The sequence below is a fragment of the Xenopus laevis genome, chromosome 9_10S, assembly GCF_017654675.1.
Source record: "Xenopus laevis strain J_2021 chromosome 9_10S, Xenopus_laevis_v10.1, whole genome shotgun sequence".
NCBI lineage: Eukaryota > Metazoa > Chordata > Amphibia > Anura > Pipidae > Xenopus > Xenopus laevis.
The window spans coordinates 89919385-89942844 of NC_054388.1; the positions used below are offsets into that span (position 1 = coordinate 89919385).

Here is a 23460-nt window from a genome sequence, read left to right on the forward strand (position 1 = left end):
CTCTCTAGTATTTTTAACAAAGAAAAGCACTGGTATGTGGTCTGAAATGATAACCTCAGACTGCTTTAATTACTGAATTTAATGAAAGCAGTAATGTGTACAATATGGCACAGCATGTGTAAGACCCAGATTTGTGGGCTGGTCACAAAGGCATACTTTCCAACAGTCCCGATTTTGACAGCCTGTTCCGCAGCCCGGATTTTTATTAAAACACCCAGAGTTTCTCTTTGATCTCCTGCACTGACGCCAGAAAAAGATACAATTGTAACCCATTTTTGGCCACCCCCCTGGTGCCAAGGTTGTACATCACATAATTCTTACTGATGCAGGTCCTGAGTCCCCTTTGCTAAGTGAAAGGTTCTGGGAAACTCCTCTCTGGCAGTGCCTCCACCTAATGGGATCCTGGAATACACCTGCGTATAGTCCCATTAGGAAAACATTCACACACACACACTTTATTATATAAAAATATAAACTTTATACAAAGAAGTGCAATTTTAAAGGGGAAGTAAACTGTAACATTATACACATAAATGCATTCAAAAGCATGACCCACTACCGTAGGAACCTTTAGCAGTCCAGTCGTGGTAATTCCCTGCCAGGAAAAGTCCCGCAACTCCCTTTTGGCAGCCCAAGAGTCTCCATCCCTTGTCCCCAAAAGAATACCAGTCCTAGGTAGCGCTACCTGCCTAAATACCTTTCCCGGTGAAAAGTATTTGCTTCCACGTGGCACACAAACAGCCTGTTTCTCCAAACAGGAGATTGCTGGATCCTTATACTTTTCTACCCCTTCCCTCAGGTAACACTCATCTCAAGGGAGTCACACAGACGGGTAGTCTCACACAGAGCTGACAGGCATCCACAGTGATGATCTCTTTATAGGCTCCAGACTCTCCAAGTCGAGCACATATCAAGGCTTGAATCCTTCGTGTATTTGCTCCCAACGCTGTCTATAGCGTGAGCTCTCTCGATGTCCATTGCTGGACTGCAGCCCTCAACACTCTCCAGAGTGTGAACATAAAAATCCAGAAATCCAAACTCTAAACCCTCCTTGGTTGAGCTTTCAGGCACTGGAGGAGTCTGCCCAGCCTTGGCAGGCCTATCGAACTCCCTTTTGCCTAGTGCACAGTGAACAAGGTTCTACAGCAATCTGTAATCTGAAACTGTAATGGCTGACTGAGCACATGACATCTCCTTTTATACTGTTGCACAGTGACACCTTATGGCTGCCTTTGGGATCAGCCATGCCATCACAAGGGCTCTGCCCCTTAGGAAACCCTGTATATACCATGAGGCTCTGACTAAAGGGGAAATTAACCCTTAGGGGCCCTTCCACAATGTTTCTGAAATGTAATTAAATGTATTTAAAATCTGCCAAAAACAAAATTACTTTTGTGCAACCAATTGTGGGAGAGACAATTATACCATGTTATTTTAAAACTAAATCGAATAATGAATCCGTCTTATTTCAGCTTTCTTGCCTTGCTGTACTATTTTCTCAACACCTGGTTACTTTTTTTACTCTTGGAATTTATTGTAGTACACTATCCATGATTATTTTTTTTTTTGGTCACCAATTCTCTTGGGATATTTCTGCTGCAGTATCGTGACTCACTAACCTCTCATCTTCATTTTCAAACTGAGAGCACACACATTATTGATGATGAATGCCTAAAATTTGTTATTTTCAAGTGTCTTGAAAAAACTACTGTCTCCAAATATATCCTGAGACATCAGCCCACTGATAAACTGAATGGGCCTTCACTGAATAGGAAGGTAGTTGTGCCAGATGCATGAAAACATGTCAATCTCACACTAAATGCTGAAAATCCGCCACAATTTTTTATGGGTAAAACACGTGTTTTGAACTACAGCTTTTATGAATGCATGGTACAGGTGTGGGATCCATTATCTGGAAACCTGTTATGTGTCTGAATTACACAAAGGCTGTCTCCCATATCCAGTACTCCATTTCATCCAAATAATCCAAATTTTTAAAAAGGCATGCCTATAACTGGGACATCATTCAGAATGTATGAGCCAATAGTGCAAGGAAGGCAAGGCACTAGGGAACCAGCACTTACATTTTTAATCCGACTCAAGTCAAGATACGAGAACAGAGAACCTATGGCTTCTCTATGCAGCTCTATTTTCTGTCCAGTGTCTTCCCTCACTCTCCCACACAGTCCACGGTGAGACTATTCTTTTGTTGCCTTTCCACATATCTGGACTGTTCTTAGGACTCCTGCACCAGTCTAGCCCTTAATAAATGAACCAGTTAAACCTCAGGAAGGCTGCAATGATAGACATTTGTTAATTTTTGAATAACAACTGATTTTGTTTACCTAACAAAATTACAAAAACAGATTTCATTAATGAAGAGACTCAAAATGGCACCTTTAGTGGTGACCATGGCAGTGGCCCTGGACTTTGATTTGTAAGGAGAAAACAATATTTAAAGTTCAATCCTACAATGATGATGAGAGAGAAAAGGGGATGTAAATCAGATCTATAGGATGCGTTATTTAGCTTCCATAGAGACAAAAGTATAATGGGCTTCTACTTATAAGATCAATGTGCTTGGCTGTTTCTGAACTATAATCATTCATAGTAAAAGCAGGAAGCAACTGCCATTTATGCTCAGGCAACTTCAAAAGCAATTCATGAAAAAATCAGTCAATTGGTGGTGATTACCGATGTAATGAATAGCAAGAAACCTGCAGCGATTTTAGCCACATGAACCCTTTAAAAATACTGATGTTGCTGATAGGTTTTTGTCCAAACCATATGATTTGCCTTTTATATTCCAGCAAATCCATTGTAGAAGAATGAAATTGAAACTCATCATCTGTCATCCGCTTGAGTACGAGAAGTGGATTTGGAGTCCTGAGCATCAGACATTATGCCCTGCAACTTCTTTCTGACTTTAACTCATTCTGACAGCATGGAAATTGTATGCAACCTGTTAAGCTATTAACTTACCAGCAATGTAGTTATAGAGTTGCAAGACGGCACAAAGGAATACACTAGTACATACTGTGGAACATGATAGGGAGTGGTCTTCAAAATAAACATGGTGCCCTTCACACGTCCATACCAGACTGTAACAAATAAACTACATATAGGAATTGTGACCTGTAAAGATAATATTTCAGCCCAGATACATAGAAACATGTGAAATGCTACTTGAACCAAATAGAGGTTTTGGGTATTATCTTTCCAACGTAGCAAATTGTATCAAAACTTTGCTATTGCAGTTGAGCCATATAGTCTTCTTATGTCAGATTAATATCTGCAAGTTACAGTACAGAATGGAGCGCTACTACCAGTATATATCTGTTTGGGATCAGGTGCCTCTAGGTGTATGGCCCAAAAACTGCAAAGGGCCCAAAAACAGTATCCAAAAACAAAACATCAAGGGCACTACTAATGCAGTTGAACCAGTGTAGGTTGTTTATTCGCGCATGAAAAAATGTGTTTCGGGCCTATACAAGGCCCTTTGCCAAGCCTTTGTTTTAAGATCTGCAAGTTAGACACGTTTCATTTAGGCAAAATTATTGAACCTCATTAATGTGTGTCTTTTTTCAACTCAAGAATACTATGTAATTTATTTCTGACATTTGTTGATATGACAATTTGTTGCTTGGGGATACATTGGGCAAGGACAGAGCCAAAGGATAGGGGACTATTCTGTCAAACTGAGAGGCTGCGACCCCCACTCCCTTGTCTCACTGTACTTCATGAGAAAATAGGCTCCTTCTCCTTAGTTGCACCTAATGACTTGTAGAAATGGTGGGTTGTGGGCACAGTGGGTGAATGCATGTGTGGGCAGGGCTGATAAAACATTTTGTTACCCCAATTATTTGTAGAACAACAATACTTGCATGGTTAGTGCCCATATACCCTGCTGATGGCAATTCCACCTATGAGTTTTGTAAGCAAGACTTGCAACACAAGATGCCCAAACACACACATTTTAATTAAACAAAAGAGACTTTAATGCACAGGAGACGTAAGGGCTCATTTACGTCCACAAACGCAATAGACAAGTTGCTTTCTTATCCCCAGTGAGTTGCATTTAAAACCACCCTGATTAAAGGTACTTGCATCCAAACGTGTTCTTCATACTGATTATTATTTACTGTATAGTTTCCCACAGCACCTTTCCGTATTTAGCGTCGCTGCAATTATTGATGGACATTGCAGTGCAAACCTTGGCGCAACTGTCATCTTCTGAGGTGCATTGTGAGATGAAAACATGGCAATAGTGTCCGAAATTGCACTTTACTCACTGCTTCAAGGTAAGTGAATAAGTTGAGCTTACCCCAGGTCTGGATGGAGATTTTATAATAGTCCCTGGCATTTCAGGTACACAGTGGCCTAAACAGCCCCCACAGAGCCAATAAACAGTGACTGTCTATAGTAGTGATCCCCGTGGTTCGCGAGCAACATGTTGCTCATCAGCCCCTTGGCTGTTGCTCTCAGTGGCCTCAAAGCAGGAGCTTATTTTTAGTTTCTGATTTGGAGGCAAGTTTTGGTTGCATAAAACCAAATTTACTGCCAGAGACTCCTGTAGGCTGCCAGATCTCATAGGGACTACCAAATAGCCAATCACAGCCATCATTTGGTGCCCAGAAACTTTTTTCATACTTGTGTTCTTCCCAAACTCTTTTTATAACTGAATGTGGCTCATGGGTAAAAAAGGTTGGGGACCCCTGGTCTATAGCATCTTACAGCAGCCCCTGTGAATTACATGCCCAGCTTAAAAATCAGCTAGTGTCAGATTTAGGGTAAAATGTATTTGCAATGCTAGATTTCTAGGCTGAATGAATGACTGGTAAAGCAATATTTTTCTATACCTAGTGATGACCTAACCTGACCAAAGGCTGAACCTTTTAGAAGAACCTTGATCCTAAAGCTGTCAGACACCAGTGCTTTACAATATAGCAGCAGAGAATAGACTTGAGATAAAGCTTGAGATACATGCTCTTCTGCTGCCTCTATACCTTTAAGAAGTCCTACCACCTATCGAAAAGTAAAGCAGTGTAGTGTTTCCAGAAACATTATCAGCAGTCATGTCTCTGCTTTCTCTCACTTGCACTCAAACACGTTTCACAACTGATTAGATGCATTTGGCATATGATGATTCAGCTGCACCAGAAAACTTATTTTTTCACTAACTATAAAGATATATACAAGATATATTTCAGTGATTTCTGTGGTTGCTTGATATAAATTAATTAATTTTAAAAAGTGTAACTTATTTGTCCCATTTAAAGGGTTGCTCGCCTTTAGATTAGCTTTTAGACAGGGTCGGACTGGGCCGACAGGACACTGGGAAAAAAACCGGGAGGCCCGTGGTTCTTGTGGGTCCCGTCAGCCCAGATTCGCACCCTGCTCCTCTTCCTCTCGTCCTCCCTTTGACGGTTGCTGCAAAATCAGTGCGCAAGCTTTCTCAAATGTGCACACGCGCAGCAGGGGGGCCCTGAGGCAGAGCCCCGGTGGGCCCCCGGGCGCCCTAGTCCGACCCTGGACATAGACAGTGATATGCTAAGATAATTTTTTATTGGGTATTAATTTTTTTATTTTTTTCAGTGATCTAGAGTTTGTTCAGCATGTCTCCAGTTTGGAATTTAAGCAGCTATCTGCCTGGTTTACCTTAGCAACCAGGCATTGGTTTGAATGAGAGACTGGAATATTAATAGAAGAGGGACTGAATAGAAAGACAAGTAATAAACAGTAACAGTAATACAATTATGGCCTCACAGAGGCTGCCAGGATCAGTGACCCCTATTTGAAAGCAGGAAGAGAAGGGTGAATAGTGAAAAATTTATAAAAATAAAATCATGATTGCCAATTACAAAGTTGCTAGGAATAGGACATTCTATAACATACGAAAAGTTAACTTAAAGCTGAACCACCTCTTGAAAATGTAAAAGAAAAAATTCTGACATCTTGAGTCATGTTTATCAAAGAGTGAAAATTAGATGAGGTCAGGAGGTAAAGACAGGGCTCGCATGCAACATTGCACTCTGCACCTTGTGTTGGATTATATATATCCTGAGAGAGTGCAGCCATTCATCTGGGCACAGTGCCCGATCCTTCCTGGGACACGGAAGAAGGAACAAATTTGGGCGGTATGGCAGCAGTTGGGGTGGGAGGGCTTGCATCAGGGAGTAGGGGGTGCACCCCAGTCCAACACAGTCTGGACATGAGCACTAAGGGGTACACCCATGTACATCTGCCCAGGGCATAGTAAATGCTACCCAGGATTTCCTCTATGTTGACCCTTTGAATGTACAAGTATGCCCCTGAAAATCCTATACATATTACATGTGTTATATACAATATATACTGTAAAGTCATAATCTCTCTTCCTGATTTCTTCTTCCTTGTTACTTCCAGCCCACGGTCATTTGGGATTTAAATCACCGCTGAAGGGTCAGGATACAGTGAAATCCCCTTTGTCCCAAATGAGTTTGTTAAAGTGAGACTCCAGCATGGATGTGATCAGCGTCAGTGCTGAGAAGTGGTGAAAGAGTGAGGACCTTGGCTAAGCCCAGGCACAGGGCTCTGAGAGTCTGTCCTTAGCAGGGGAGGGTTCTTTCACAGCATTACATCTACATTAGAAAACGTGCTCAGTAAACACATCCGAGACTGACTCAAGCAAGGGGCTGACATCTTTCTGGAGCTGTCATAAACTTCCATCATGAGACCTTGTCTAGCAACTTCCATTCAGTGGGACATATGCACAGTCCTTGCATTGATATTCCTTAATGTTCAGGCATTTCCACAGACAGAGATAAAACTCAGTCAAGGTGAGTGTACTTTGCAAATCCTAATTGCTTCTATACATGCAATCTTATGCTTTTTTCATATGCATATAAAGTATTCTTAAGGCAAGCCATTTAATCTGTCTGCGCTTCAGGATTCAGAGTGGGGTTCACTTTGTCAAAACATTCTCTGTATTATACTACATATGTATTGGCTAAACTGTATAATAAGAATAATAATAGTAATATAGTAATAATAATAGTTCAGAGTGGTTGAACTACAAAACATTTGATTAGGACAAAAGAAAGTCAGAGTTTGACCCTCTCAGCCCCACATATATCCTTGACCCGGAGGGAAGGACTAACGTGTCTAAAGTCCCCATTTAAGCAATAGATATGGGCAGTAGTGAACAATAACGATGGATCATAATTAGGACCAGAACAAAAAAACTATTGAAACTCTGCCACATGTGAATCCCTTAGTGGTATAGTCTATAACTACTGTATATTCTTCAGTTCATTTTCCAGCTTTGGGCACTAAATGCAGCCCCTCCAGGTGGTGTATTCACATCTTATTGCTCCTCTCCCACCCTTTGCACTTACCCCCAAATGCAATAAAAGGCATTTAGTTTGCCCAGGGTCAGTAACCCATGGCAGCCAACAAGATATTTGATTTTTAAACAGGTAACCAGTAAATACATACTGCTGATTAGTTGCTATGGGTTACTGCACCTGGGCAAACTTACTTGGGCTCATTTATCAACATCGGGCAAATTTGCCCAAGGGCAGTTACCCAAATCAATCAGTGACTAGCCTCTTAAAGCCAGCTGCAATGAGAACAACAAATGCAACAAATTGATTGGTTGCCACGGGTTACTGCCCATGGGCAAATTTTACCACTGTTGATAAATGACCCCCCCCAGTACCTTTTATGACCACATTTTGTCGTCATTTTTACCCGTTATACATTATACGCTGGAAACTTTTCAAGGGATAGGCTTTCATGACAATAAATTCATGTAGCCCTAGGAGTTGTAGAGATGTGATACATATATAACAGAAATAGTGTAAGCCATCATGTTTACAAGTGCATCTTGCCTCCTTTAGGGTTACTGGTATTTACTGGAATTTACAATAAGAATCATTCACCAGCCCTTCTTTGTGTTTGTGATTTTTGTCTTACTGGCTTAAGCCGTAGCTTTATCCCACTGTGTAAGAATTACTTGGGCACCATTGCTCTCAGGCGAAATGTAGTTTTCAACTAGTGCAATTATTCTTCACAGTAAAAATCATCCAAATATTTACAAGTCCAGACGGACACGTTTTTATGATCTTTCCATCAGCACTGGAAGCACTATGAATACACTGGCACCTCATACAACCATGGCAGTGACGCAAAGAGATTGGCTGCTTGCAAAATAAGAGTGGTAGCTTTATCCCACTGTGGCTTGGAGTCTGGTATATTCTAGTGAATACGGTTCTAGATCCCAATTATTACCCACCACTACTGTTCACTACTGCCCATATCTTTAGTTTGAAAGGAAGCTTATGGCAGTTGGATAACACACTAATTGTGCCCACTGTAGTGGGAGGACTGTAGGCTGAAAAGTCATTTTTGTTTTCAGCCAGGAATAATTTAAAACGACTGGACACAAGCAGCCAATCTCTTGCCTGACTGCCAAGGTAGTTTTTAGATGTCAGTGTATTCATAGAGCTTCCAATACTGATGGAATGACCATGTCTAGAACAGATGGATATTTGGGTGACTTCCTACTGCAACAATGAATTATACTAGTTTAAAAAAAACCTTTGGGCACAATATCAATATGCTTTTAGCACTGATGCAAGGCTGCAAAGACAGGTTGCATGATATATCATTTATTGCAGGTACCCTTTTATATTTTGAACCATTTAAAACACATGGCTAAACACTTGCACCAGAGCGAGAAGCCACTGAAACCATAGGGCACTGAATACACTTATACGTATGTAAGTACAGGTCCAGTTATCCAGAATGCTTGAGACCTGGGGTTTTCAGGACAAGAGCTATTTTCGTAATTTGGATCTCAATACTTTAAGTCTGCTAAAAATCATTTAAACAATACATAAATCCAATAGGTCTGTTATGTATATAATAAGGATTAATGATATCTCATCTGGGATCAAGTACAAGGTTTTATTATAAATGAAATGTGAATTATTTGATTAAAATTGAGTCTATGGGAGATGGCCTTCCTGTAATATAGAGGTTTCTGGATGATGGGTTGCTGTATAAGGCATCCCAAACCTGTACTAGAGTGTAAAAAGAGCTGCTGTTGAAGGAAATGTTAAAGACATTCTTTCCTCGTGGGTGAGGCACTGAGAGAGAAATATTTGGTATGTGCCCAGTGTTTTAGTGCTGAGCGTTTCATGGTCTGTAAATCATGAAGCATTACATTGGAAAATGCTCATGAACGAGTGGCACAGCAGAAGCAGCTTGCGTGACTCCCAATCAGCTTTAAAAGCCATCCTACTGTGCAATCAAGTGCAAATCAGCAGTGCTCTCTTCTATCTCTGTGGGCATCTGACATACACTGAGAAATTGCACGCTCCTTACCCACACTTTTCTAAAATTGTTACCAATGTTACCTGGAATGTTTGACCTGTAGGACAACATTAATAAGAAGCTATTTGGGTCAGGCTTTCCATTCCAACCCATGTTAAAGATTTTGCCTATTTATTGTGCTGTCTCTAGGGACGAAGGCATCAATCTCTTACTAACTACCCCAGCAGATTGCTTTTTTTTTCTTTTTGGATGTTCATTGTCTTCCTTTCAGATATTATTTAAGAATAATAATTATTTCTGACAGCACAGGTAGATTAGCTATGCATTTGCTAGCAATAGTGGCTTATTGTGCAATTGAAATCTACACTATAATTAACCATAAGTCTAAAATCAAGTGTCAGATTTATTTTAAAGAACATTTATGCATTTATTTATTAACTCACTGTTCTGCCAGGCAAGGGATACATGGATTCCTTCTCTCAACAGCCATACTTAATATGACAAAATTTCCTTAAATATCAACCATCTAGGTGGTCGCCTCGGTGCACATTAGCGTCAGCCATGAGGTCCGCACAAGCGTCACAACCCGTCCCCCTCTCCCCCAAAATTGGGACCTTGTACCTTGTTGTTTGTGGCTTGTTTTCTCTTTTTGCAGCCAGGGCTGAGGGGAGGTTGGGGCAGCACCTAGAGGTTCAGCTAGAGCGGGTCTGGGTTGGCAATGACCATGAGGTTGAGATTGGCAACAGATGAAACAAAGGAAAAATCCAAAGGCACAAAGGACTAATTGCAAGTAAGATTGCCTTGCGTGTTTAATGCGTAGTGCAACGTTTCGGGGTCACAACCCTTTTTCAGGGGGGTGTGACTCAGAAACGTTGCTCTCCACATTAAACACGCAAAGCAATCTTACTTGCAATTAGTCCTGTGTGCCTTTGGATTTTTTCTTTGTGACTATCATATGTGAGGTGGCCGAGCCTCTACCTCAGTGCACCAGGCGTCTCTGACTCTATTTCCTTAGGGTGTGCGAGAGACATGCCTACTTGAAAATACATGGAAAGCAATAGGAGTGAACCAGGGCCTTAGCTGTCTGTTCACATAGCGCAGCGGTAATGCACCAGGTCCATTGATTTACCAATATAGGGCTAAATATGGGCTTGCTCTTTGTTTCATATATAGGTTGGTAAAAGAGGGTGCCACATTTGAACCCATGGCCGTGCCAGCTGTTTGGAGGTAAAAGGAATCCTGAAATAATTATGAGAGAGTGCCAAATCCAATAATGTACCAAGAAATTCTGTAGGGGGGGCCTGTGGTCAAACTCATGTATTGCTTGTCTGACTGTTTGTACTCCAATGTCATGAGGAATAATGGTGTACAAACTACTAACAGAGTATTGGGGGGAAAAACTAATGCCCTTTAGTAAATTAATGTGATGTGTGCTGTCCTGTAAAAATGAATCCATCTGTTGGATTACTGGCTGAAGAAAATAGTCCAATAGTAGACAGATATATCGTCATTGTGTAGATCATTCAATTAATCATGAGCGATATTATTGTTAGTGCTTACATATTCAGCATTCTTGTTGCTTTTCAACTCTACATTGCATGGTTCAAATTATCTGGTGTATGTAATCTCCCGATTCTTTGTTCTTTTCCTAGCATTCACGGATATAAGTCAGCCTTTCACCTGCCCACTGTTTTGGACTGAGTATAATAGCAATTGCTACAGGTTCTTCCCAATGAATAAAACATGGGCAGAAGCAGATTTTTACTGCTCAGAGTTCTCACTTGGAAGGACAACCGCTAAATTAGTTTCTATCCACAGGTAAGTTTATTCTTTGGACCCCACCAAAGTCATGGCCATCAGATACATATACATATAGATACATACTAGATATATATAATATATAAGTAAAAATAAGTAAAGTAAAATCCAGGGTCGTTCTTGCAACTTTGAGTGATCATGGGATGCCTCCATAATGTGTTCTATTGCATTTGCATACGAGGTAGGTGCTACCCTGATAACAGAAATACGCTCACCCATACAATACACTGATTAGCTATTAGTGATTGATTATCTCCATTATGGAGAAGGAGAGAATACCATGGTCTAATACATCATGTTGGAACCAAAGTTCCATATAGAAATAGCAAACAGAAATGTACTTCATTGCTTCATTTAAGAAGCCAGAAGGTACAAAGTGTAAAGAATGGTTATGGGGCAAAACACCAGGGATGTTTCAGGGTCTGCTTACATCATAGCCCCCATTTCACCCCACCACACTCACCCCAATGCTTACCTTGAGGGTACAGAGTAGGATGAAGGGGGCTGCCACTGTAGTGCCTAAAACATAGTTAAAATGTTGCTCCTAAAAGGACAATGAAAGTGGATCCCTGGATAGCATTCCTTTTATTCACAAATATACCAGCCTGGGTGTATTCAGCAGGGTTTATTATGGCAGTGCCGTGCCACAATTTTCATTGAGCTCCCAATGAACCTTCCGTATTAATAACATTGGCTTTAAACACCATTTTTACTGGCCAAGTGAAAGATCCATGGGAAGGTGTGTGTGTTTATGCTAACTCTACATCAGGAAGAAATGTGACTTAAGCTGGCCATAGATGCAAAAATCCAATCGTACGAATCATTGAACGATCGGACTTCCCCATCTCCCGACCTGCCACTAACCATTACGATCAAATATAGTAGAAAAGATCAGATCACACGGTCCGACAATCGTATGAATCCTCAATTCGTACGATCAGATCTTTGCGTCTTTGGCCAGCTTTACAGAACAGAATGGAAAACTTGATATCAGCTTCACTTTATTTTTGCTTTTTTCATCTTTTCCTCTTACCAGTTGGGATGAAAATGTCTTTGTCTTTGACCTTGTCAATAGTCAGGTGACAGGAGTCCCTACAGATATATGGATAGGATTAAGCGACAGAAGGCAGGTAAGTACCAAATCTACATGTATAAAGCATTTTATTCTCATACTGTTTCATGTGCATTTCCTACTGTTTCCCTTTCTTCACGTAAAGGAAGGGGAGTTTGAATGGACAGATGGGACACTCAATGATTATAATTACTGGGATGGAAACCAACCAGATGATGCGACCAACTCCAGTCCTGAAGATGAGGACTGTGTACAGATGTGGTACCGATACTACAGTGGTAAGTACATTATCTGTGTAAAAGGTTGGCATCTCAAGGAACATTTTTCATATGGTGATTTAAAGGGGTTCTTCACCTTGAAATTAACTTTAAGTATATTGTAGAGAGTGATATTCTGAGACAGTTGCCTTTCATTTTTTATTATTTGTTGTTTTTGAGTTGCTGGGTTGCTGGGACCCAAATTACCCTGGCAACCATACATTGATTTTAATAAGAGACTGTGATATGAATCGGAGAGGCCTGAAATGAAAGATGAGTCATAAAAATAGTACATTTGTAGCCTTACAGAGGCCTTAAGCTCCCCATAGGCGCAACGATTCTTCTTGCCGAACGACCGATTTTAGGGAAGTCCGACCAATCCTATGAAATTATCGTGCGGTTAGTGGGATTCGAACGATCGTACATCTTACGATTTTTCGGCCGACATCTGTCAGGAAATTGATCGGCCAGGTTAAAAAATCTTTGTCGGTCCCAGTGCAATCTATCTATGTTTGCAGGGCCAATCAGGCAGCTACCCTTTGTTTTCCTGGCAAATTGGTCTTTTTAGTTGATGGACAATTCGTACGATCGTTCCGATAAAATCGTGGTCTCACGATGAGGATCTTTTAAAAATCTCAACATCTATGGCCAGCTTTAGGCATAGAAGAGGGCAGACAATTACTTTCACTTTCCATTCAGCACTTCCTAGATGTCAGTGCTCTCCACACATTCCCCTTTTCTCTTTACCATTTAATTGTGTAGCCAGGGCATGGGGATGGACATCGGGTCCCCCATTCTGGTGCACAAACAAGATTCTGAGATGATACAAGGCTTGTCTTAATAACACAATGTCCACAAAATGGCTCCTGCCTGCTTGCTATAATTATGAATTCCCAGACTGATGGAAACAAGATTCAAATAATTTACATTGTGTAATTAAAGTTCATTTTTCGTGACTAATGTGATAAAATAGGATTTTGAATAATTCTTTTGGGTGAAGGGTCCCCTTTAAGACATTTATTTCCAAGCACAGAGTGACCTTCAAGTAAAGCCATCCAAGCATATTATATAGGGAATAGTGTACCCCCTATTATAAAATATAAGCAGTTCCATGACTGTATAAAGGCATAACGGCAAAAACTAAGGCATATCCTGGGGCTAATGCCATGGTTAAAAAACATGGTGATTTGTGTCCAAAATTGCACCTCTAGTTTACTAACAGAACAATGAGCTTGGGCAAAAAAATTAGGGCTATTTACCCTGTTGTTTCCCCACAATGCAGGGTTTTTTTCTAGAAATTGTCATGTAATTGCCAACCAAATTTAAGAAAAATGAAATATGATATGGCTGGGTATAAGCTATGTAGGATGCAGGATGCAAGTGGTGCACTGTATGGATGCATCAAATCTAGCTTTTGGTTTGGGTTTGGCTAAATCCCAGTACTTTTTGCAGGATTTCAATTTAAAGTGTTCAAATGAACTAAATATTAATACTTATGCTAACCTAAACACTAAAGCACTAAATTGTACAATTTTTTTCTATAACTGATGGAATTGTTTTGTTTTTTCACTTAAATTTGAATGTGCAAATTAGGCATTTTGGGTGCCATGGTTATATGGTTATATGGCAATACTAATCTATGGTTGCAAACAAAAATTTAACATGCAGACACCATGCACATAAAGAACCTTGAATTTGATGCCTGGTCCCATGTACTAGTGGAGCTACACAAGGCAGAGAAAATTACAAAAAAAACCTTTATTGAATTTTACAAAAACTGAAAATAAAAACACACAGATATATTAAAATAAACCACACAATGTGAGTCACAGTTCATGATTATTTTAGTATGCCTGTGTGTTTTTATCTAGAGTTTTTTGTACCTGTCATTTTCTCTGCCTTGTCCAGGTGTAGCTCCACTAGTAAAGGGGATTCTGTTTTCTTTCTTTTATCATTCATTTTTCTATTACCCCTGGGAAGCTTTTACCCTAATTTGGGTCATTTAGGGACAAGGTTTAGTACACAGAGTGTATCAGTGGTATTGTGTGCTTCTTTGTTTTTTGTACATAAGTACAGACTTGAGCCTCTGCCTGTTGTGCCTTGCACCTAGTTTCTCATTCATATCAATAGGTACAGGGGGTGGCATTGGCTCTAGATGCAAGTAAACTCCTCCTTTGTGTATGTCAGACAGTGAGGATCAAATAGCATCACTCTGTATGTTTCACAGTTTGAAATGAATACTGTTGAATGCTTGAAACTCCTTAAAATATAAGCAAAGCACACAAGCATAAGGGCTAGGAATACAAGATAAGGAGATTGTGCCGAATTTATTTCAGCAGTCATTCACTTTATTGCACGTGGCTTGTACCATGTCCTGAATCAGACTTGTATCACCATACTCCAGCTGCTTAAAAAAAATCCTCCCACCGATCAACATGGAAAAATATGTTAAAGTTTTCCTAGAAATGTCCCAGGAGATTTGCTTGGAACCGGCTCACACGTGTTTATCTGACCTGCACAGTAACATTTTAATCATAGATGACAGGGTATGGTATCACTGTTCCACCAAGTGGGTGAGCCTATATCTCATTAACTGGAGCAGTTTCTGGAGAGTTAGTATTGACGGGACTCCTACTATTAACTGAAGCAATAAATTGTTTGCTAAATTAGCATTAGCTAGTGGTTTCCCAAATACTTTTTAAACCAGCTTTTAAAATCGCAGATGTAAATTTGCTTTTGAGGAAAAATATCCATACAATGTGGCATGGCTTCCCTAATCACTCCCTCCAGCTAGGCTTATGTAGATACGAACAGTATGTACATTTAGGGGCAAATTTACTAAAGGACGAAGTGACTAACGCTGGCGAAAATTAGCCAGCGTGAAGTCAATTCGCAACTTCGCAAATTTACTATCAGTCACCCTGGCGAAAATTCGCCAGCGATGATGACGATGTTGCACTCTTGCGAAGGGGGCGAAAATACGCAAATTTACTAACATTGGTCTTTTTCTGAACGTGACCTCCTTCGCCAGAGTTTACTTCGCCAGGTTAGAGCAGGCGAAGTGCAATAGAGTAGATAGGGGTTTTAAAAGTCCCAAAATAGTTGACATTTTTTCTAAGTCCCAAAAAACGCTGGCTGCAAAAAGATCGAATTTTTTTTTAGGGTGCCCACCTTCCCCCCTACATTTGTGGCACCTTAACTATACTGTGTAGGGCATTAGAACACCTAAATAAACTTTTATTAAGTTTCCCTGCGCTTGTGTAGTGTTCTCTGTATGTGCTGCTGCATACATGTCCATTGAAATTCAAATTTGGCGCCGTATGCAAATTAGCCTTCACTAGCGCAACTTCGGACCGATCATCGTAACTTCGCTAGCGCAACTTTGGAAACGATCGGTAACTTGTGCGGAAATTCGGATCTTCGTGAATTTGCTTTGTCCTGACGCATCTACACCTGGCGAAGTGCGGCGAAGACAACGCATCTACGCAGGTAAGTAAATTTGCCCCTTAGGATTTAGCTGCTCCACTTGGGATGCTTTTCAAGAACAGGCGATGCTTCTTTGCAGTCGTCTATTGGAAAGTCATAAGATCTGCACATGAGAATTCAGTAGTTGGATAGAAAGGAGCTGCTGGACTATAAATCAAGATGAGCAGTGATGGGCAAATTTGTCCCATTTCGATTTGCCAAAATGGCAAACAATTCACGAAACAGGAATTTTGATGCCTGCGTCAATTCTGACTCTCGCGTCCAAGTTGGTGCTAGTGTTAAAATCAATGGGCGTCCGAATAATATCGACGCACGATGGTTTTCATGCAAGTGACTTTTCCGACACATGTCCAAAAATTTTTGCCGCCGGTGAATTTTCGAGACAGTTTCGAAAATGTATTCACCAGTGGCGAAATGCGGAAATTCACCACAAACTTGCGCCTGCCCAATTTATTCACCCATCACTAAAGATGAATATTGGGACTTGTTTGGGAGAGGATTTGTCCAGAACATCTGATGGCAATGCATCTGTTTGATGTATAATTGATACAAGCCACATTCAGAAGTTACTGTAACTGAAGAACACTGAGGGGTAGTTTTGCAGGATCCAGTTCTTGATAAAGCCTTTACCTAGGTTCTGTGGTGCTTCCTGGTCTATTTTTCACCCTTTTGGTCAATCAAAGATCTACATGGCTAGGATGTAATTTAAATGCAAAATATTTAGTCCTGTTACTTAATGAATGCATGCAGATCCTTTAGGGGCCAGTGGGCTAACTATAGACCCCTCAACTTCCACAACTGTGGGATCTACTGCACATAAATCCCCCTTCCAAAGCCCATTTCAAAATGTTAAAATCCCAAGCGAGTGTGTGTCATGGGGGAGGTGGGCATGGATGCAGGGCAGCAACTTCTTAGTTATGCCACCGTTTATGGGTAGAAGTACAGATGAGAGATATGATTACAGATACAAACTGTATGCTTACACAAATTATTTGTCTGTGTGGAAGTCAATATATCAAAAATTGACTGTGAGTAGGGGTCTGTATTTAGGCCATGTTCGCATGTTCATCGGTAATAAAGATGCAGGAGACTCTTGACAGTGTAGCCTGGGTGCCTTTCCAGATTATAGAAACTGGTTCTGTTCAGTAAGATCATCTGAATAGGAAATTGTAGAAATGTGAAGCATTTTTAGTACATAAGCATTGACCAACTGAAAGGAGTTTTTAAATCATGAGTGGGTGTTTAGTTGGTTATATGTATAAATTTGTTTATAACTCCCACATTCATTTTTTTAAATTTATTTGTACTTTTTTATTTATCCCAGAGTGTGAGTAGTCCCAAAAATGAATCAGTCCTACTAATTTGCCCCATCCTCGTGGTTTAAGATTTGCCATTATTGGTGGGTTTTAGGAACATAAGCACAAAACCTGAATTCCTCCCAGACGATTACAGCCATTGTTTCCTAGGCCAGTCTTTCTTGACCTTTATTGTTTGGGACGTATATATTTTAAATCAGGCTAGTCACCCACAAATTAATTTATAGTTATTTACCAATTTATCAATACTACAATCTATTGTAGCAAGAGCTTTGACTGTATGTAAGGGGTCATAGACACACCCAAAAAACAGCTTGGTGACCCATTGCTGGATCCCACCGCATAATTAAACTATGGGGTTGGCCTTTTATATGGGGGGGGGTAAGACTGAAGGTTAGTTTAGGTGAGTTTTGAGGGAGTTTCACTCATAGACAAACCTCAATGCCCAGCTTAAAGTTCCATTTGGATGAGATTTGGGGTAAATACATATTTGCTAGCCTTGTTTGGGAAAAGTTTCTCTTGACCAAGGGACTGATCTCAAAGGGCTTAATCGTACCCTTCCATTAGCTTTTAAAGAAGAGAGGTTGCTAAGTCCAAAATGCTGGTTCCATAGTCTTAGCCCACCCCCACTTTTAAGAGAGAATGCTGGCACCTCCAACTATTTTTAAAGGCATAAGACCACCATTAAAGGAACGGGTGTGGAGGTGCTACAAAAACATATTTCTCCAAGATATGTTTAGAACTATGGCTGAATGATTAAACACCAGTGTCTTTCTAAATCTGTAACCTAATCTTAAATTAATGGATTGAAGTAATCTTAAATTAATGGAGACCCTGAACAAAGGTTGCACCTCCAAGGGAGACTGGCACTGAAAAAGTTCAAATAGGGTGGATAGCCAGGTTAATCAAGCATTCAAAAAAGAGAAAATATTGATCAACGCAGATTCCCTGGTCCCCAGTTTCACAAATTAATTTAGTATCTAAGCCGAAGGATGTATTTTGCAAAACAGGGTTTTTTTTAGTTACAAAATTATGATCAAAAAATTATTAAGCCACAATACCTCGTCAATGTAAACCCCATATGGTTCTCCTAACTACTTACCTCTGGTCAAGTTTTTTCTGGGTTGGCATCTCGCTGCATAACTGCATCTCTCAGGGTCACTGTCTCCAGACCAAGGTATTGGCTTAAATGGGCTTGATCCTCCCCCATGCCAGTAGCATTTTGTAAGGGGAGAGGTTTGCCAGTAGCAAAGCATTGATTATTTACTCAGGCTTGTTCCTTCTTCCCTGCTTAAGTCCTTGGGGTCAGGCACACACTCAGATTCGGGAGTCGCCCGGCAAGAATGTAAATCGATAGCGGGGTGACACTCGTAGAGCTTCGTTTTCTGAAGTTTCCTCACAAAGAAACTTCAGATGACTTCGGAAAACGAAGCGCTCTGAGTGCCATCCCGCTGGCGAATTACATTCTAACCGACGGGAGGCAGTTTGGGGATATTAGTCACCCCGAAGAAGAGGAGATTTGTTGCCGGGCGACTAATCTCCCCAAATCTGAGCATGTGCCCTGACCCTTCAAGGTGCTTCAACAATGTCTACTCAATATTTTAATAACGGAACTCCTGGCATATATTCATATTCTAACTGTATGTTAGAATACGTTATCAGTTTTTTGCCATATTTTTAGCAATAGTAACTAAGATCAGCATATTAATGACTTCTATACGATACCATCTTTATTTGAATGGATGTGAATACAGAATACAAATGTTTAAGCTATTCCTATTAAGGGGTAGTTTACTTCTTAATTAACTTTAAGTATGATGTAGACATCGATCTTCTCAGACAATTTGCAATTGCTCTTTTCTGTTTTTCATTTTCGATGGTTTTTGTTGTTATTTAGCTTTGTTTAGCAGCTCTCCAGTTTGGTATTTCAACAGCTGGTCTTATTTACCCTAGCAACCAGGTAGTGGTTTGAACAAGAGATGGGAATATAAATAGGAGAGGGCATGCAAAGAAAGATCAGTAGTAGAAAGTAACGATAGTTATAGCAATAGTTTTTGGCTGCAGTGACCCCATTTGAAAAAAAGGGAAAAGACAGAAAATTAATTCAAATAATTAGGGCATTCTATAACATACTAAGAGGGGTGAAGTACTCCTTTTAATTTGGCCTGTTTTGTTACTATAGAGTTACTCACTAATCTCACCAAATGTTTTCCATCATAGCGTTGCGCTCCTGGAATGACAACAGCTGCAATCGTGAGTTCCCTTTTGTCTGCAAGATACCTTCCCTGACCAACATGTGATTGTTCTTCTTGCTGTCACAGAATCCAAAAAACCTTTGACTGTTCATGGACGATTGGCAGAAGCACAATATGACCAATATGATTAAAGAAGCACAATATGACCTTGAGTCTATAACCAAAGTTGACCGTCAATAAAAATCTTACATAATGGATGAGCCTGAACTGCACACATAGCAGACTATTGATCTAGTCACAGTGGATGGAATCGCTTTTTGTCAGTACAAGTGCAAGACAATAAAGGACATTCCTAATTTAGCTCAGCTATGTACGTGGACTTATTTTAAAACCCAATTCATTTTGTTAATGTACTTTACTGGCTCCAAATGAATTCAGCCAGTCAAACCGTCCCACATGATATCATGCATTTCTGCTTCTCTATCACTTTCCCATGCTTTTTAAGGAGCACCTATGCCAGCCACCATGATATTATGGGGTTACAATACTGAGTAATGTCCAGACAGACAACTAACAAATACAGTACTAAATGTTCCTGACACGTATGAAGTATTATTGAATAGTGGTTGCAAACAAGACATATTATATTGTTCACTTGTGGACTGGCAGTTTAAAGGAGGCTGTGTGGGTTCCGGCATACATCTGGTTTATGCAACAAAAAAGTGTCTCCAAGCCAAGAATTTAAAAATAAGCACCTGCTTTGAGGCCACTGGGAGCAACACTAGAAGCAACAAGGTATATTATTTACTCTGCACAATGCACTTATACATATACATGGGGGTGCCATACTGCTTGTCTTGGACTGAGCCATACTCCATTAACAGGAAGGAAAATGGTACTCATTTTTATGGAAATCCTTTGTAGACAGACAATGCTCAGGCTGCTTTAGGCAACATGGCTGGTCTAATGCATGTGTTTAAATATAGGTAGTAGAGCTTTTCTGTGAAAGCAGTTATTCATGTAGGGTAGGGGGGGTAGGGTTTTTTTTAATAACGGTTGAATTCTCATTTAAACAGACATGTCCCTAAACAAAACCAGTTTCTTACTCCCTTTATCCACCCAAGTCCAATTATTTAGCCACCCAAGTCCAATCATGTATCCACCCATGTCCAATCATTTGTTAATGGCTGGTTCATGCTACCATTTCTCTACTCCTTCTATCCAGCCATATGCCTCAAATCAATAATTCTATGGGTAACGGCCCTTACCATTTCTTCTACCATTCTACCCATTCTATCCACCAATATCTCTTAACCTAACTAATCTTTTTGTAATGGCCCTGTCATGCTACTATTTCTTTACTCCGACCACTTCTATTCACCATTATCCCTCAACTCAATGATGCTTTGGATAACAGCCCTTACCATTCCTTCAAATCTACCCATTCTATCCACCTATATCTCTTAACCTAATGAAGGTTTTGGCAATTACCCTGTCATGCTGCTATTTCTTTATTCCTACCTCTTTTATCCACCATAAACGTAATGATGGTTTGTGTATTTGCCTTTTCATGCTATCATTTATTTATTCCCAACAACACTTTGGGTAACAGCCCTTTCATACTACAATTTTTTTCTTCTTCTCTAATGAAGCATCTTATTATTTGCTCAAGGGCAGACACTAGCTATCCTCCTGATCAGAGCTATGTGAAGACGGCTTGGGCCTGTTTCAAAGAAATGTTCAAAGAAAAATATTATTTCTTATCATTTCTAACTGAGGAGCAGACGTTCTGTGAAGGCTCTTGTAGTATTGATTCGCTTTTACATCCTCTCTTACAATAATTGCCTTTGTTCAATTGAATACTTCATCCTACTTTTGAAGGCTGGACTGGCTACTGAGCTCTATTTTGTGACATTGTAGTTGGATTTAAAAAGAAAATTTGGCATTAGTACGTTTTTAGAAATTCCTAAAATGTGTGGCTGCTCCCTCCGACCGAGGAAGCCCTATGAAATGTGCTTGAGACAACCTAATTTAATGTTGTCAACAACTATTATAGTAATATTTAATCGATCTCTATACTTGTTTATAGCTAGCCTAAAGCAGGACCTTAACAGATGCTGAGCTACAAAGGGCGATCCTGAAACAAAAATGGCAGATCTCTCTCTATGGCGCTTAGATTCTACTTCTGACCACCATGGTAGTGATTTTTTGAAGTCCAGTACAACTTTTTTAGGCCTCTTTCGTAGCGAGCAAAATGACAGATTCTATTCCCAAATATGCTACAGTATTTTGTATATTCCCCTATAAAAGCAATATTTGCAGTGATTTTTCATCTTACAGCTTTCCTTTCTGACAAAGATTTTCAAATGGGATTCAAGTATTTCTTCTTGCAAATGTCAATAAATGTGCATGGAATAAATGGGTGAATAATGTTCTCTTATTGAGCTACTATGCCTTGCAATATGTCCCATAACACGGGGAAGGCTTGAGACTAAACTATTTGGAATGTGGCATTTTCCCATATACTGTTACAGACATATACACAAAAAATGAGTATATGACATGCGAATGGACAGAGCTATCAATCTAACCTCTTTCCATATGTTTATAATTTCACTTTCTGTCATCAAGCAGCAATGAATGAGATATGAAAAAAATTTATGAGCTTAACCCTTTGTGGTTCGTGCCTCATGGTAAAATATTAACAGTCATGTAAACCTACAAATAAAAGTTTGCATAATAAAAAAAGAAACTGCAATTCTAAGCAACTTTCCAATATAATGTATATTTATCACACATTTTCAGAGGTTTTATTTGTTAATGTATTTGCTATTGAAAAGCAGTATCTGTCTGTTCTGTGATGTAATAAGACAGCACTATATTTTGCCTTGGAATAATGATTTTTTTCCCTGTATGAGGGCAGATTAATCCATACCTTCTCCAGTACTCACAGTGCAGTTCTCTTGGATTACTCTGGTGCACTCTTGTACCTACCATACTTCTGTAATGGGCAGGCAAATTATTATCTGTAGGTTTCTCTGTGAGCACGGGTGCTCCAGACCCAGTTTCTCAAATGCTGAATTAAAGTATCATTTTTTGAGTTGGGGAGCAACACAAGCATGTAAAATCTATGGACTATCTATGGACTATCTATGGACTGGCAGCCTATAGGAGGCTTTTTTGGCAGTACACCTGGTTTTTATTCAACCAAAACTTGCCTCCAAGCCAAAAAATCAAAAAGAAGTACCTGCTTTGAGGCCACTGGGAACCACGTCCAATGGGCTGGTGAGCAACATGTTGTTACTGGTTGGGATCACTGGTCCAAGCTATGAGCCAGGACTGCCATGAAAGAGGCATGCCTTCCTACTAAAGTTGTAGCGCTTGGGCCAACTAATGCATCAGGCCTAATGGTATCTATACCTACTCTTTAGTATAAAAGTTTTATTGTTTATTTAATAGACCCCAGCATATTGTAATAACACTATCTGTTTTTTTCCCATGTCCAAAAATACATGGGTGGGCAGAATGGTAAGTTCCATGGACCTTCTCCCATTCCATATTATCAGTTATATATATAGAACCCGTATTACCCACAGCTACAAATGAAGTTGCACAATCCTTCAGCAGTGCAAGTTAAAGCGTGGAAGGTGAGAATTCTTCAAAGAGGAGAAATACTTGGCGATGAGGAGAAGGCATGTAGCAATATGGCTATTGAAACCTGGTTTAAAGGGATATACAGAGTCTTCACATGTTCTATGATAATTTACGGTACCTGATTATAATTTGGGTTAAAAACAATAACTAGCATTAACATTTACACCTTTTTTGGAGCTCTACATAGATCTGATTTGGTCAGTGTCTGGGTTACAGAAGACCTGTGTGTGTGTCTTAATTCTCTTTTAGCCAGTCAGATTTAATCCAGTTGTTCACACTATAGACTCCCTACCTAAGGGCTTTAAGAGTATTCCCCAGTGTCCACAGTGTATTTGTCCTGGTGT

At 40.0% G+C, this 23460-nt stretch overlaps 1 protein-coding gene across 1 annotated transcript; it reads left to right on the forward strand.

Moving 5' to 3' along the window:
- Positions 1-6411: 6411 nt before the first annotated feature.
- clec19a.S (C-type lectin domain family 19 member A S homeolog) lies at positions 6412-19822 on the forward strand. The gene is made up of 5 exons (XM_018239115.2): positions 6412-6818; positions 10971-11136; positions 12173-12266; positions 12354-12486; positions 19488-19822. The coding sequence occupies exons 1-5, from the start codon at positions 6710-6712 to the stop codon at positions 19565-19567; spliced, it is 582 nt and encodes a 193-aa protein (XP_018094604.1). The 5' UTR covers positions 6412-6709; the 3' UTR covers positions 19568-19822.
- Positions 19823-23460: the final 3638 nt, after the last annotated feature.